At 40.7% G+C, this 12,981-nt stretch overlaps 3 protein-coding genes across 3 annotated transcripts; all 3 read left to right on the plus strand.

The window, feature by feature from the left end:
- The first annotated feature begins 2,695 nt into the window (after positions 1-2,695).
- On the plus strand, positions 2,696-4,761 carry LOC110936119 (uncharacterized acetyltransferase At3g50280-like). The gene is made up of 2 exons (XM_022178452.2): positions 2,696-3,754; positions 4,205-4,761. Exons 1-2 carry the CDS (start codon positions 2,818-2,820, stop codon positions 4,618-4,620), a joined length of 1,353 nt encoding a protein of 450 aa, XP_022034144.1. The 5' UTR covers positions 2,696-2,817; the 3' UTR covers positions 4,621-4,761.
- Positions 4,762-5,316: 555 nt separating this feature from the next.
- Positions 5,317-5,763, plus strand: LOC110933202. Its single transcript, XM_022176435.1, has one exon. The coding sequence runs from the start codon at positions 5,317-5,319 to the stop codon at positions 5,761-5,763; it is 447 nt and encodes a 148-aa protein (XP_022032127.1).
- A 4,534-nt stretch (positions 5,764-10,297) lies between these two features.
- Positions 10,298-12,363, plus strand: LOC110936120 (uncharacterized acetyltransferase At3g50280-like). Its single transcript, XM_022178453.2, has 2 exons — positions 10,298-11,356; positions 11,807-12,363. The coding sequence occupies exons 1-2, from the start codon at positions 10,420-10,422 to the stop codon at positions 12,220-12,222; spliced, it is 1,353 nt and encodes a 450-aa protein (XP_022034145.1). The 5' UTR covers positions 10,298-10,419; the 3' UTR covers positions 12,223-12,363.
- Positions 12,364-12,981: the final 618 nt, after the last annotated feature.

The raw sequence follows: 12,981 nt of genomic DNA on the forward strand, positions 1-12,981 counted from the left end.
ATATAAATGCTTTAATATCAAAACCAAACGTCTCATAATATCCCGGGATGTAGTTTTTTGATGAATCAATATTTCCTTTCAAAACACTTTCACCACCTCCTTCCTCCTATGAATTCTTAACCAACGAACCCCATCCCCTTCTTTGGTTCTCATTGGGTCACACCTCCACACCTACCGAACCCACCACAACTAAAAGACATACACCAAACTCCACCTCCTCTTTACATACTACCATGAAAAATCCCACCCCACCAACCTCACCAGTTCACGTTTCCATGCAACCTCCTACCCCACCAAGCATTTCTCCCACTCACGTGACTACCTCACAATTCCCCACACATTCTGTTCCATCCACTTCTTCATCCATTACAAACCAAAATTCTCCCACCCAATCCCCTATCCATTCGCCTCATGTTATACCACCACCTACCGTAAAACCAAGAACCATAACCACAAGATCAATGTCGGGTATCATAAACCCAAACCACAATTCAATCTTCACACATCTATATCTTCATCTATCTCTCCTCTACCCAAATCCCCCTCTGAAGCTCTCTCTAATCCCGATTAGAAAAGTGCCATGCTCAACAAATATCGAGCCCTTATTGATAATAGGACTTGGGAGCTAGTACCAAGGCGGCCTGATATGAACATAGTGCGAAGCATGTGGATTTTTAGGCACAAAAAGAAAGCGGATGGGACACTCGAACGGTACAAGGCTCGTCTTGTTTGTGATGGCCATTCACAACAGATTGGGGTTGATTGCGGGGAGACGTTTAGCCTGGTCGTTAAACCGGCAACAATTCGGACCATTCTCTCCCTTGCACTATCTAACTCATCGCTGATACATCAACTGGACGTTAAAAATGCATTTCTTCATGGCCATCTTGATGAAACAGTTTTCATGCACCAACCCATTGGTTTTAGAGATACAAATTATCCACATCATGTGTGCCTCCTTAAAAAGTCTCTATAAGGGCTTAAGCAAGCACCAAGGGCGTGGTACCACCGCTTTACCGAGTATGTATCTAAAATTGGGTTTCGACAAAGTAAATGCGATCATTCATTATTCATTTTTAAAGAAGGCAATCACATAGCATTTATCTTACTATATGTGGATGACATTCTGTTAGTTACCTCCTCCGACACATTACGAGAGCGATTCATGGCACTTCATTCTAAGGAATTCGCCATGACGGATCTCAGGCCTCTTAGCTACTTTTTGGTATATCCGTTACTCGTCACAACAACTCTCTTTTTTTATCACAAGAGAAATATGCTAGAGAGATTCTTGAATGAGTCAGTCTCATGGATTGCAATCCGGCTACCACACCAGTTGATACCCAACAAAAGTTAAGTAGCCAATCCGGTACACCCTTAGACAACATAACAGAGTATCGTAGCCTTGCGGGTGCCTTACAATACCTCACCTTTACGCGCCCCGACATCTCCTATGCCGTTCAACAAATATGTATTCACATGTATGCCCCAACGTCTACTCATATGCATGCTTTAAACCGAATTTTGAGATACATAAAGGGGACAATCACGTTTGGCTTACCCCTTCACTCATCTTCGACCATTTCGCTTCTCGCGTACACGGACGCGGATTGGGGAGGCTGCCCCGACACCCGTCGGTCAACATCGGGGTATTGTGTTTACATGGGTGACAACCTCCTATCGTGGTCTTCAAAACGTCAACCTACTTTATCTCGCTCAAGTGCCGAGGTGGAGTACCGTGGTGTGGCAAATGTTGTTTCGGAGGTTTGTTGGCTATGAAATTTACTTCTTGAGCTACAACATCCACCCACACACGCAACGTTGGTCTATTGTGATAACTTAAGTGCCATTTATCTCGCCGGTAATCCCATTCAACACCAACGTACGGAACACATCGAAATGGACATTCACTTTGTTCGCGAAAAGGTGGCCAAGGGACAAGTCCGGGTTCTACATGTCCCCTCCAAGTACCAAATAGCAAGACATATTCACCAAAGGATTGCCGAAAGTTCTTTTCGATGATTTCCAATCCAGTCTCAACATCTGGGAACCTCCCGTTTTGACTGAGGGAGAGTATTAGTATTTATGGAATATATTGTATTGTTATATAGAATAGCATAATTATAGGAGATCACCACGTTTGTAATCATCTATATAATATGTTGATAGAGAGGAATGACAGCACACAATATTTGACCAATCAATATTCAATAAAAATGGAGGACATGAGTTCTTTCCACTAAAAAGATTTAACCACTTTTATAAGTTAATTATATCTATCAACATGATCACACATGTGCAAATTATTATAATGTTCTAATATGTGTGTTTAGTTATACGTGAATACCAACCCTGATCTACACCCCTACCATGTAACTTGTTTTTGTTGTTCAGGTTGTTTAGCTATGTACAAATACTAGAATATTGATGGTATTTTGATTTTCCGGTTTGTTTTGCTGTTTGTGTTTACAGAATTTATAGATATCATTAATGATTCTCTAGTGTCTATGATTTCATCTTTGATTTTCCAAGATAAGATTCCAATTACTTTTATAATTTCATATTTGATTTTCCAATAAAAGTACCGTATGGGTCCGCCCCTGTTGCCTACTAAAGATGGATATAATCGAGTGATTCCGTAAATGATACGATAATACGTAAATAGTTATTGATCCAAAATAAGTTGTTTAAAAATAAAAGAAGTTAGTTTAGATTTTGAACCTTCTGTTGTGGGTCAAACGTATTATGCACTCATTCACCCTCTACAAAAACAATCCCCAAATTCATCATTAACGAAACACCTCTCCATTTTATACAATGAATTCTCCAAACGTTGAAATCATCTCAGACTCCTTCATCAGCCCCAAATTCCAATCAGAAGAATCAAAGAAACCCATTTACTTGTCGCCATGGGATCTCGTCATGCTTTCTGGAAATTACATTCAAAAGGGTCTCCTTTTCTTGTTACCGGAAAATCAAGATTTCTCCATAACCACCTTCTTGGATGACCTCAAACACTCTCTTTCCGCCACACTTACTCATTTCCACCCACTCGCCGCCCGTTTAGCCACCGTAAAAAACGAAAACCCGCCTTCTTTAACCGTGTTTCTGAACCCCGAGAATAGCCCCGGAGCTAGATTTATCCATTCGTCTGTTAATTTAACCGTGGCGGATATCGTTAAACCCACGGACGTGCCGTTGGTTGTTCAGTCGTTTTTCGATCATCACCAAGCTGTCAATAACGACGGTCACGAGCTCTCGTTGCTGTCCGTAAAAGTGACAGAACTTGTAGACGGTATCTTTATAGGATGCTCCGTCAACCATATGTTAGTTGATGGAACCTCGTACTGGCATTTCATCAACTCATGGTCAGAAATGTTCCAATCTAAAGGGCAAAACAGTCATTTAACTCAAATTTCACGTCCTCCGATTCTGGACAGATGGATTCCGGCAGGATCCGACCCGATTGTCACACTCCCGTTTACCCATGAAGATGAATACATCAATAGACCAGACCGCCCGATGTTGAGGGAACGAATCTTTCACTTCTCGTCGGATTCGCTTGCTAAACTCAAGGCGAAAGCGAATTCTGAGTGCGGTACGACAAAGATTTCCACTTTGCAGTCGCTCTCCGCGGTTGTGTGGAGGTGCGTGACACGTGCCCGGCGGTTTCCGGTAGATCAAGAAACTGGTTGCATGATGGCCGTGAACAACAGGAGCAGACTATCCCCACCTGTACCTGAAAATTACTTCGGTAATGTTACTTTATTTACTTGTTGTTTATCTGTTTTAGATATATAGTTAGTTTTGAAACACTGATCTACACCCCTACATGTTACTAGGGTCGGATTTCAATTAAACTTTCAAAACTAACTACTTTTACATAGTACTTTTATCAACAAGAAAAAACATACCCTATCAGTGGCGAAACTTGAGATTTCCAACGTGGGGTCAAAAACATATATACCCAAAAATTTCTATAGAACCGTGGGGTCGAAAACGTATATACCTAAAAATTTCTATACGAAAACTACATACATAACACTACTGAGCAAAAAGTTCGGTGTGTCGAGCGCCCCCCACCCCCGGCCCTTTCTAACCTACGCCACTGTACCCGATCAACACCTCTAGTGGGTGTGTGTATATAGAAAAGTTAATTTGAGATGAATACAAATAAGCCTAACCGGGGTCTATGAGACTACAGGTAATATGATTCAGACGGTGAAGGCAATAACAACGGCCGGGGAGTTGCTTGATCATCGTGTTGGGTGGGCCGCATTGCGGTTGCACGAAGCGGTGGGGAGCCATGGTGATAAAAACATTAAGGAAGTGATGGACGTGTGGATGAAGAGCCCATTTGTTGTAAATCCGAATGTGCATTTTGACAAAAATAGTGTACATATGGGGAGTTCACCCCGATTTGACATGTATGGAAACCAATTTGGATTGGGGAAAGCATTGGCGGTTTTGAGTGGGTATGCTAATAAGTTTGACGGGAAGGTGACTTCGTATCCTGGACGAGAGGGGAAAGGAAGCATTGATTTGGAAGTCTGTTTGTTGCCCGAAAACATGGCCGCTTTTGAATCGGATGAAGAATTCATAAGTATTGTTAATGAATAATTTAATAAGTTGAAGGTATTTCTTTAAATTTATTTACTTTTAGGGAATGAGCTTTACCAAAGGTTTGTTTAATAAAGCTCCCATGTAATCACCCTATTTCAAGATTACCTGATTTTAAGAATATTCATGTTTGTGTGTTTATATCAGACCGGTCGATTTTACCCATAGCCGATTAATTAACCTGACACTCAGGTACGCGAAGAAACTCGTTACCTGAATACCCGAAAACTGATTAACCCAATAGTTATAAGGGTCGGGTTTTGGAATTTGGTTAGACTTTCAAAACTCAAAAACCCCAATACCAACCCTGATCTACACCAATTGTAACTTGTTTTTTTTTTTTTTAGTTATTTTGTTGTTTGTCTTTACATAACTTGTACATATAATATATGCGTCTTCATTGTCAATAATTTCGTCTTTATAATATGATAATACTATTAGTATTTGTGGAATATATTGTATCGTTATATAGAATAACATAATTATAGGAGATCATCACGTTTGTAATCATCTATATAATATGATGATAAAGAGGAATGACAACACACAATATTTGACCAATCAATATTCAATATGGTAGGTATCAAACCTTTCTCTACCTCTCTAAACTTCCGATCCTAAAAACCTTCTTTTTTTTTCTTTTTATCTTCTTTACCGCCGGCAAATCCCTCCTCTCTATCTCTTCTTCTTGCCATCATGGACCCTAAAATACATCCGGCCATAACCGTTTCGAACATCAAAAATTTTATACCTCTCACTCTTGAAATGGAAACAAGCCAATATGCATCATGGGCCGAACTTTTCAAGATTCATTGCCGAGCGTTTCAGGTCATTGACCACCTATCTCCACGCAAAGAAAATCCATTACCCGTCGCTGTTAAAGAAGGTGACAAAGACAAGTCGCCTGCTCCAACGGACGATGTGTGGAATCGTCTTGATGTCATAGTACTTCAATGGATCTATGGCACCATATCTAGTGACCTTTTATGCACTATTATTCGACCCGATTCATCCGCATGCTATGCTTGGACAACCTTAAAAAGTATTTTTCATGATAATCAGGCTACACGGGCGGTCCTGTTGCAACAAAAATTCGCCAACCTCAAGCTTGACTCTTTCCAATCCATGACGGCTTATTGCTAGGAGGTTAAAGTACTATCAGACCAATTGGCCAACGTCGGCTCACCCGTTAATGAACGTACACTGGTAATTCAACTACTCTCCTATTTAAATGAATCATATGGTAGTATAGCCTCTATTCTTCAAAACACAAAACCTTTCCCAACATTTTATGAAGCACGTCCCAACTAATTCCCGAAGAAACCAACAAGGCTAATCGTGTCGCAAATGACACAGCTCTTCACACCTCTCATCAACAAAACAATCCCCCTATAAACACCCCACCCCAACCCGCTACACAAGCCAATAACCACAATAGTCGAGGCCGCGGCCGTGGCCGTGGCCGCGGATGTGGCAGAACCTCCACTCCACAATGGTCCGGACAATCTTGGAATGGTTACCCATGTAATGCCCAGCCATCACATCACGCCACCCGTCCTCCATATTGGGCCAACCCTAACTCTTATTATTGGGCCGTACCACCATGCCCGTACCCACAACCCCACCCACTGCTCTAACTACATGGTCCACCAACCACAACCCACAACAAGGAATTTTGGGCCCTCGACCTCAGCAAGCCTACAATGCACCAGAAGCAAGTTACACCTCAGCTGAACTTGATCAAGCTTTCAATGCATTCTCGCTTCATCCTCCAGATCACTCTTAGTACATGGATACGGGCGCCACAGGTATAATGACTAATAACTCTAGCAATCACACTTCTTGTATTAATAAGGTTTATACTCGAAACATTACCGTCGGTGATGGCACTAATATTCCAGTCTATACCATTGGAAATCATACACTTCCACACCCTTTTCCAAATTTCAAATTAAATATATTCTTTTTGCAGCCAAACTTGTTAAAAACTTAATTTCGGTATGTCGTTTCACCCCCGACAACAATGTTTCCATTGAGTTTGATCCCTTTGGTTTTGATGTGAGGATCTCCACATACGGAAGCACCTCCTTCGATGTGATAGTTCTGGTGACCTCTACCCACTCACTCTTCCTACGCAACCTCACGTTCAAGCTTCTCATGCCCCGGTTTCATCGTATTTAGCCGTGTCTCAAGATATTTGGCACCGCCGTCTTGGACACCCTGGAATAAATATTTTACGTTGTTTAAAACCTTGTTTGAATTTTTCTAATAATGTTAAAACTTCTAGCATTTGTGAGTCTTGCATGTTTGGAAAACAAGTTAAATTTCCGTTTTATGATTTTACTACTTGCACATACTTACCGTTTGACATAGTGCATAACGGTTTGTGGACATCACCGGTTCTTTCGGGTTCTTTCTTCAACTGGGTGTCGTTATTATATTTTATTCTTAGATGACAAAACAAACTTTCTATGGACTTATGCTTTAGCTTCTAAATCTCAAGTCTACTCTAAGTTTCTTGAATTTATAAATTAATCACAACGCAATTTCATACATCTATTAAAAGCTTCCAATGCGATAATGGTCGTGAATATAACAACACATCTTTTCACAATTTTTGCACATCAAATGGAATGACATTCCGGTTTTCTTGCCCTTACACATCCTTCCAAAATGGTAAGGCGGAACACAAGATACGATCCCTTAACAACATCATGCGTACCATTTTATCACATTCTTCTGTCCCTCACAATTTTTGGAATCATGCCTTAGAACATGCCACCTACCTACTCAACATCTTACCCACCAAAGTCTTAAATAACTCCACACCCACATATTCTCTTTACAATCGCCACCCTACACATGATCATTTACGCATTTTTGGATGTCTTTGTTACCCACTCCTACCCTCTACGTCAATTCATAAACTTGCGGACCGCTCCAATCCGTGCGTTTTCCTCGGCTATCCCTGCAACCATCGGGGATATAAATGCTTTAATATCAAAACCAAACGTCTCATAATATCCCGGGATGTAGTTTTTTGATGAATCAATATTTCCTTTCAAAACACTTTCACCACCTCCTTCCTCCTATGAATTCTTAACCAACGAACCCCATCCCCTTCTTTGGTTCTCATTGGGTCACACCTCCACACCTACCGAACCCACCACAACTAAAAGACATACACCAAACTCCACCTCCTCTTTACATACTACCATGAAAAATCCCACCCCACCAACCTCACCAGTTCACGTTTCCATGCAACCTCCTACCCCACCAAGCATTTCTCCCACTCACGTGACTACCTCACAATTCCCCACACATTCTGTTCCATCCACTTCTTCATCCATTACAAACCAAAATTCTCCCACCCAATCCCCTATCCATTCGCCTCATGTTATACCACCACCTACCGTAAAACCAAGAACCATAACCACAAGATCAATGTCGGGTATCATAAACCCAAACCACAATTCAATCTTCACACATCTATATCTTCATCTATCTCTCCTCTACCCAAATCCCCCTCTGAAGCTCTCTCTAATCCCGATTAGAAAAGTGCCATGCTCAACAAATATCGAGCCCTTATTGATAATAGGACTTGGGAGCTAGTACCAAGGCGGCCTGATATGAACATAGTGCGAAGCATGTGGATTTTTAGGCACAAAAAGAAAGCGGATGGGACACTCGAACGGTACAAGGCTCGTCTTGTTTGTGATGGCCATTCACAACAGATTGGGGTTGATTGCGGGGAGACGTTTAGCCTGGTCGTTAAACCGGCAACAATTCGGACCATTCTCTCCCTTGCACTATCTAACTCATCGCTGATACATCAACTGGACGTTAAAAATGCATTTCTTCATGGCCATCTTGATGAAACAGTTTTCATGCACCAACCCATTGGTTTTAGAGATACAAATTATCCACATCATGTGTGCCTCCTTAAAAAGTCTCTATAAGGGCTTAAGCAAGCACCAAGGGCGTGGTACCACCGCTTTACCGAGTATGTATCTAAAATTGGGTTTCGACAAAGTAAATGCGATCATTCATTATTCATTTTTAAAGAAGGCAATCACATAGCATTTATCTTACTATATGTGGATGACATTCTGTTAGTTACCTCCTCCGACACATTACGAGAGCGATTCATGGCACTTCATTCTAAGGAATTCGCCATGACGGATCTCAGGCCTCTTAGCTACTTTTTGGTATATCCGTTACTCGTCACAACAACTCTCTTTTTTATCACAAGAGAAATATGCTAGAGAGATTCTTGAATGAGTCAGTCTCATGGATTGCAATCCGGCTACCACACCAGTTGATACCCAACAAAAGTTAAGTAGCCAATCCGGTACACCCTTAGACAACATAACAGAGTATCGTAGCCTTGCGGGTGCCTTACAATACCTCACCTTTACGCGCCCCGACATCTCCTATGCCGTTCAACAAATATGTATTCACATGTATGCCCCAACGTCTACTCATATGCATGCTTTAAACCGAATTTTGAGATACATAAAGGGGACAATCACGTTTGGCTTACCCCTTCACTCATCTTCGACCATTTCGCTTCTCGCGTACACGGACGCGGATTGGGGAGGCTGCCCCGACACCCGTCGGTCAACATCGGGGTATTGTGTTTACATGGGTGACAACCTCCTATCGTGGTCTTCAAAACGTCAACCTACTTTATCTCGCTCAAGTGCCGAGGTGGAGTACCGTGGTGTGGCAAATGTTGTTTCGGAGGTTTGTTGGCTATGAAATTTACTTCTTGAGCTACAACATCCACCCACACACGCAACGTTGGTCTATTGTGATAACTTAAGTGCCATTTATCTCGCCGGTAATCCCATTCAACACCAACGTACGGAACACATCGAAATGGACATTCACTTTGTTCGCGAAAAGGTGGCCAAGGGACAAGTCCGGGTTCTACATGTCCCCTCCAAGTACCAAATAGCAAGACATATTCACCAAAGGATTGCCGAAAGTTCTTTTCGATGATTTCCAATCCAGTCTCAACATCTGGGAACCTCCCGTTTTGACTGAGGGAGAGTATTAGTATTTATGGAATATATTGTATTGTTATATAGAATAGCATAATTATAGGAGATCACCACGTTTGTAATCATCTATATAATATGTTGATAGAGAGGAATGACAGCACACAATATTTGACCAATCAATATTCAATAAAAATGGAGGACATGAGTTCTTTCCACTAAAAAGATTTAACCACTTTTATAAGTTAATTATATCTATCAACATGATCACACATGTGCAAATTATTATAATGTTCTAATATGTGTGTTTAGTTATACGTGAATACCAACCCTGATCTACACCCCTACCATGTAACTTGTTTTTGTTGTTCAGGTTGTTTAGCTATGTACAAATACTAGAATATTGATGGTATTTTGATTTTCCGGTTTGTTTTGCTGTTTGTGTTTACAGAATTTATAGATATCATTAATGATTCTCTAGTGTCTATGATTTCATCTTTGATTTTCCAAGATAAGATTCCAATTACTTTTATAATTTCATATTTGATTTTCCAATAAAAGTACCGTATGGGTCCGCCCCTGTTGCCTACTAAAGATGGATATAATCGAGTGATTCCGTAAATGATACGATAATACGTAAATAGTTATTGATCCAAAATAAGTTGTTTAAAAATAAAAGAAGTTAGTTTAGATTTTGAACCTTCTGTTGTGGGTCAAACGTATTATGCACTCATTCACCCTCTACAAAAACAATCCCCAAATTCATCATTAACGAAACACCTCTCCATTTTATACAATGAATTCTCCAAACGTTGAAATCATCTCAGACTCCTTCATCAGCCCCAAATTCCAATCAGAAGAATCAAAGAAACCCATTTACTTGTCGCCATGGGATCTCGTCATGCTTTCTGGAAATTACATTCAAAAGGGTCTCCTTTTCTTGTTACCGGAAAATCAAGATTTCTCCATAACCACCTTCTTGGATGACCTCAAACACTCTCTTTCCGCCACACTTACTCATTTCCACCCACTCGCCGCCCGTTTAGCCACCGTAAAAAACGAAAACCCGCCTTCTTTAACCGTGTTTCTGAACCCCGAGAATAGCCCCGGAGCTAGATTTATCCATTCGTCTGTTAATTTAACCGTGGCGGATATCGTTAAACCCACGGACGTGCCGTTGGTTGTTCAGTCGTTTTTCGATCATCACCAAGCTGTCAATAACGACGGTCACGAGCTCTCGTTGCTGTCCGTAAAAGTGACAGAACTTGTAGACGGTATCTTTATAGGATGCTCCGTCAACCATATGTTAGTTGATGGAACCTCGTACTGGCATTTCATCAACTCATGGTCAGAAATGTTCCAATCTAAAGGGCAAAACAGTCATTTAACTCAAATTTCACGTCCTCCGATTCTGGACAGATGGATTCCGGCAGGATCCGACCCGATTGTCACACTCCCGTTTACCCATGAAGATGAATACATCAATAGACCAGACCGCCCGATGTTGAGGGAACGAATCTTTCACTTCTCGTCGGATTCGCTTGCTAAACTCAAGGCGAAAGCGAATTCTGAGTGCGGTACGACAAAGATTTCCACTTTGCAGTCGCTCTCCGCGGTTGTGTGGAGGTGCGTGACACGTGCCCGGCGGTTTCCGGTAGATCAAGAAACTGGTTGCATGATGGCCGTGAACAACAGGAGCAGACTATCCCCACCTGTACCTGAAAATTACTTCGGTAATGTTACTTTATTTACTTGTTGTTTATCTGTTTTAGATATATAGTTAGTTTTGAAACACTGATCTACACCCCTACATGTTACTAGGGTCGGATTTCAATTAAACTTTCAAAACTAACTACTTTTACATAGTACTTTTATCAACAAGAAAAAACATACCCTATCAGTGGCGAAACTTGAGATTTCCAACGTGGGGTCAAAAACATATATACCCAAAAATTTCTATAGAACCGTGGGGTCGAAAACGTATATACCTAAAAATTTCTATACGAAAACTACATACATAACACTACTGAGCAAAAAGTTCGGTGTGTCGAGCGCCCCCCACCCCCGGCCCTTTCTAACCTACGCCACTGTACCCGATCAACACCTCTAGTGGGTGTGTGTATATAGAAAAGTTAATTTGAGATGAATACAAATAAGCCTAACCGGGGTCTATGAGACTACAGGTAATATGATTCAGACGGTGAAGGCAATAACAACGGCCGGGGAGTTGCTTGATCATCGTGTTGGGTGGGCCGCATTGCGGTTGCACGAAGCGGTGGGGAGCCATGGTGATAAAAACATTAAGGAAGTGATGGACGTGTGGATGAAGAGCCCATTTGTTGTAAATCCGAATGTGCATTTTGACAAAAATAGTGTACATATGGGGAGTTCACCCCGATTTGACATGTATGGAAACCAATTTGGATTGGGGAAAGCATTGGCGGTTTTGAGTGGGTATGCTAATAAGTTTGACGGGAAGGTGACTTCGTATCCTGGACGAGAGGGGAAAGGAAGCATTGATTTGGAAGTCTGTTTGTTGCCCGAAAACATGGCCGCTTTTGAATCGGATGAAGAATTCATAAGTATTGTTAATGAATAATTTAATAAGTTGAAGGTATTTCTTTAAATTTATTTACTTTTAGGGAATGAGCTTTACCAAAGGTTTGTTTAATAAAGCTCCCATGTAATCACCCTATTTCAAGATTACCTGATTTTAAGAATATTCATGTTTGTGTGTTTATATCAGACCGGTCGATTTTACCCATAGCCGATTAATTAACCTGACACTCAGGTACGCGAAGAAACTCGTTACCTGAATACCCGAAAACTGATTAACCCAATAGTTATAAGGGTCGGGTTTTGGAATTTGGTTAGACTTTCAAAACTCAAAAACCCCAATACCAACCCTGATCTACCTAACTTGTTTTTGTTTTTTTATAGTTATTTATATTGTTTTGTTGTTTGTCTTTACATAAATTGTAGATATAATATATGCGTCTTCATTGTCAATAATTTCATCTTTATAATATGATAATTTCACTACTAGAAAATTACATACTTTGTTACAGTCAAATTTATAGCAAATTTGTAGAAAATTGGTCTTAACTACAGATTTTCTACAAAAAAAATCCGTGTGAAATAAACTTGTCAGTAATCAGGATAGCTACAAAATTATGACAAAATTTGCCACAAATTTTTGACAAAAATCTCTCGTCAAAAGTGTTGCCACAAAATTCCGACAAACCAGTTTTTGATGTTTTTCCTACAATTCTTCGACAATTTTTCCTTTTTTGCATTTTATTTTATGATATCTATACTATATTATATTGCATGAGTGAGGGGTATTTTAAGATACCAA

The sequence above is a fragment of the Helianthus annuus genome, chromosome 4 (assembly GCF_002127325.2).
Source record: "Helianthus annuus cultivar XRQ/B chromosome 4, HanXRQr2.0-SUNRISE, whole genome shotgun sequence".
Classification (NCBI taxonomy): Eukaryota; Viridiplantae; Streptophyta; class Magnoliopsida; order Asterales; family Asteraceae; genus Helianthus; species Helianthus annuus.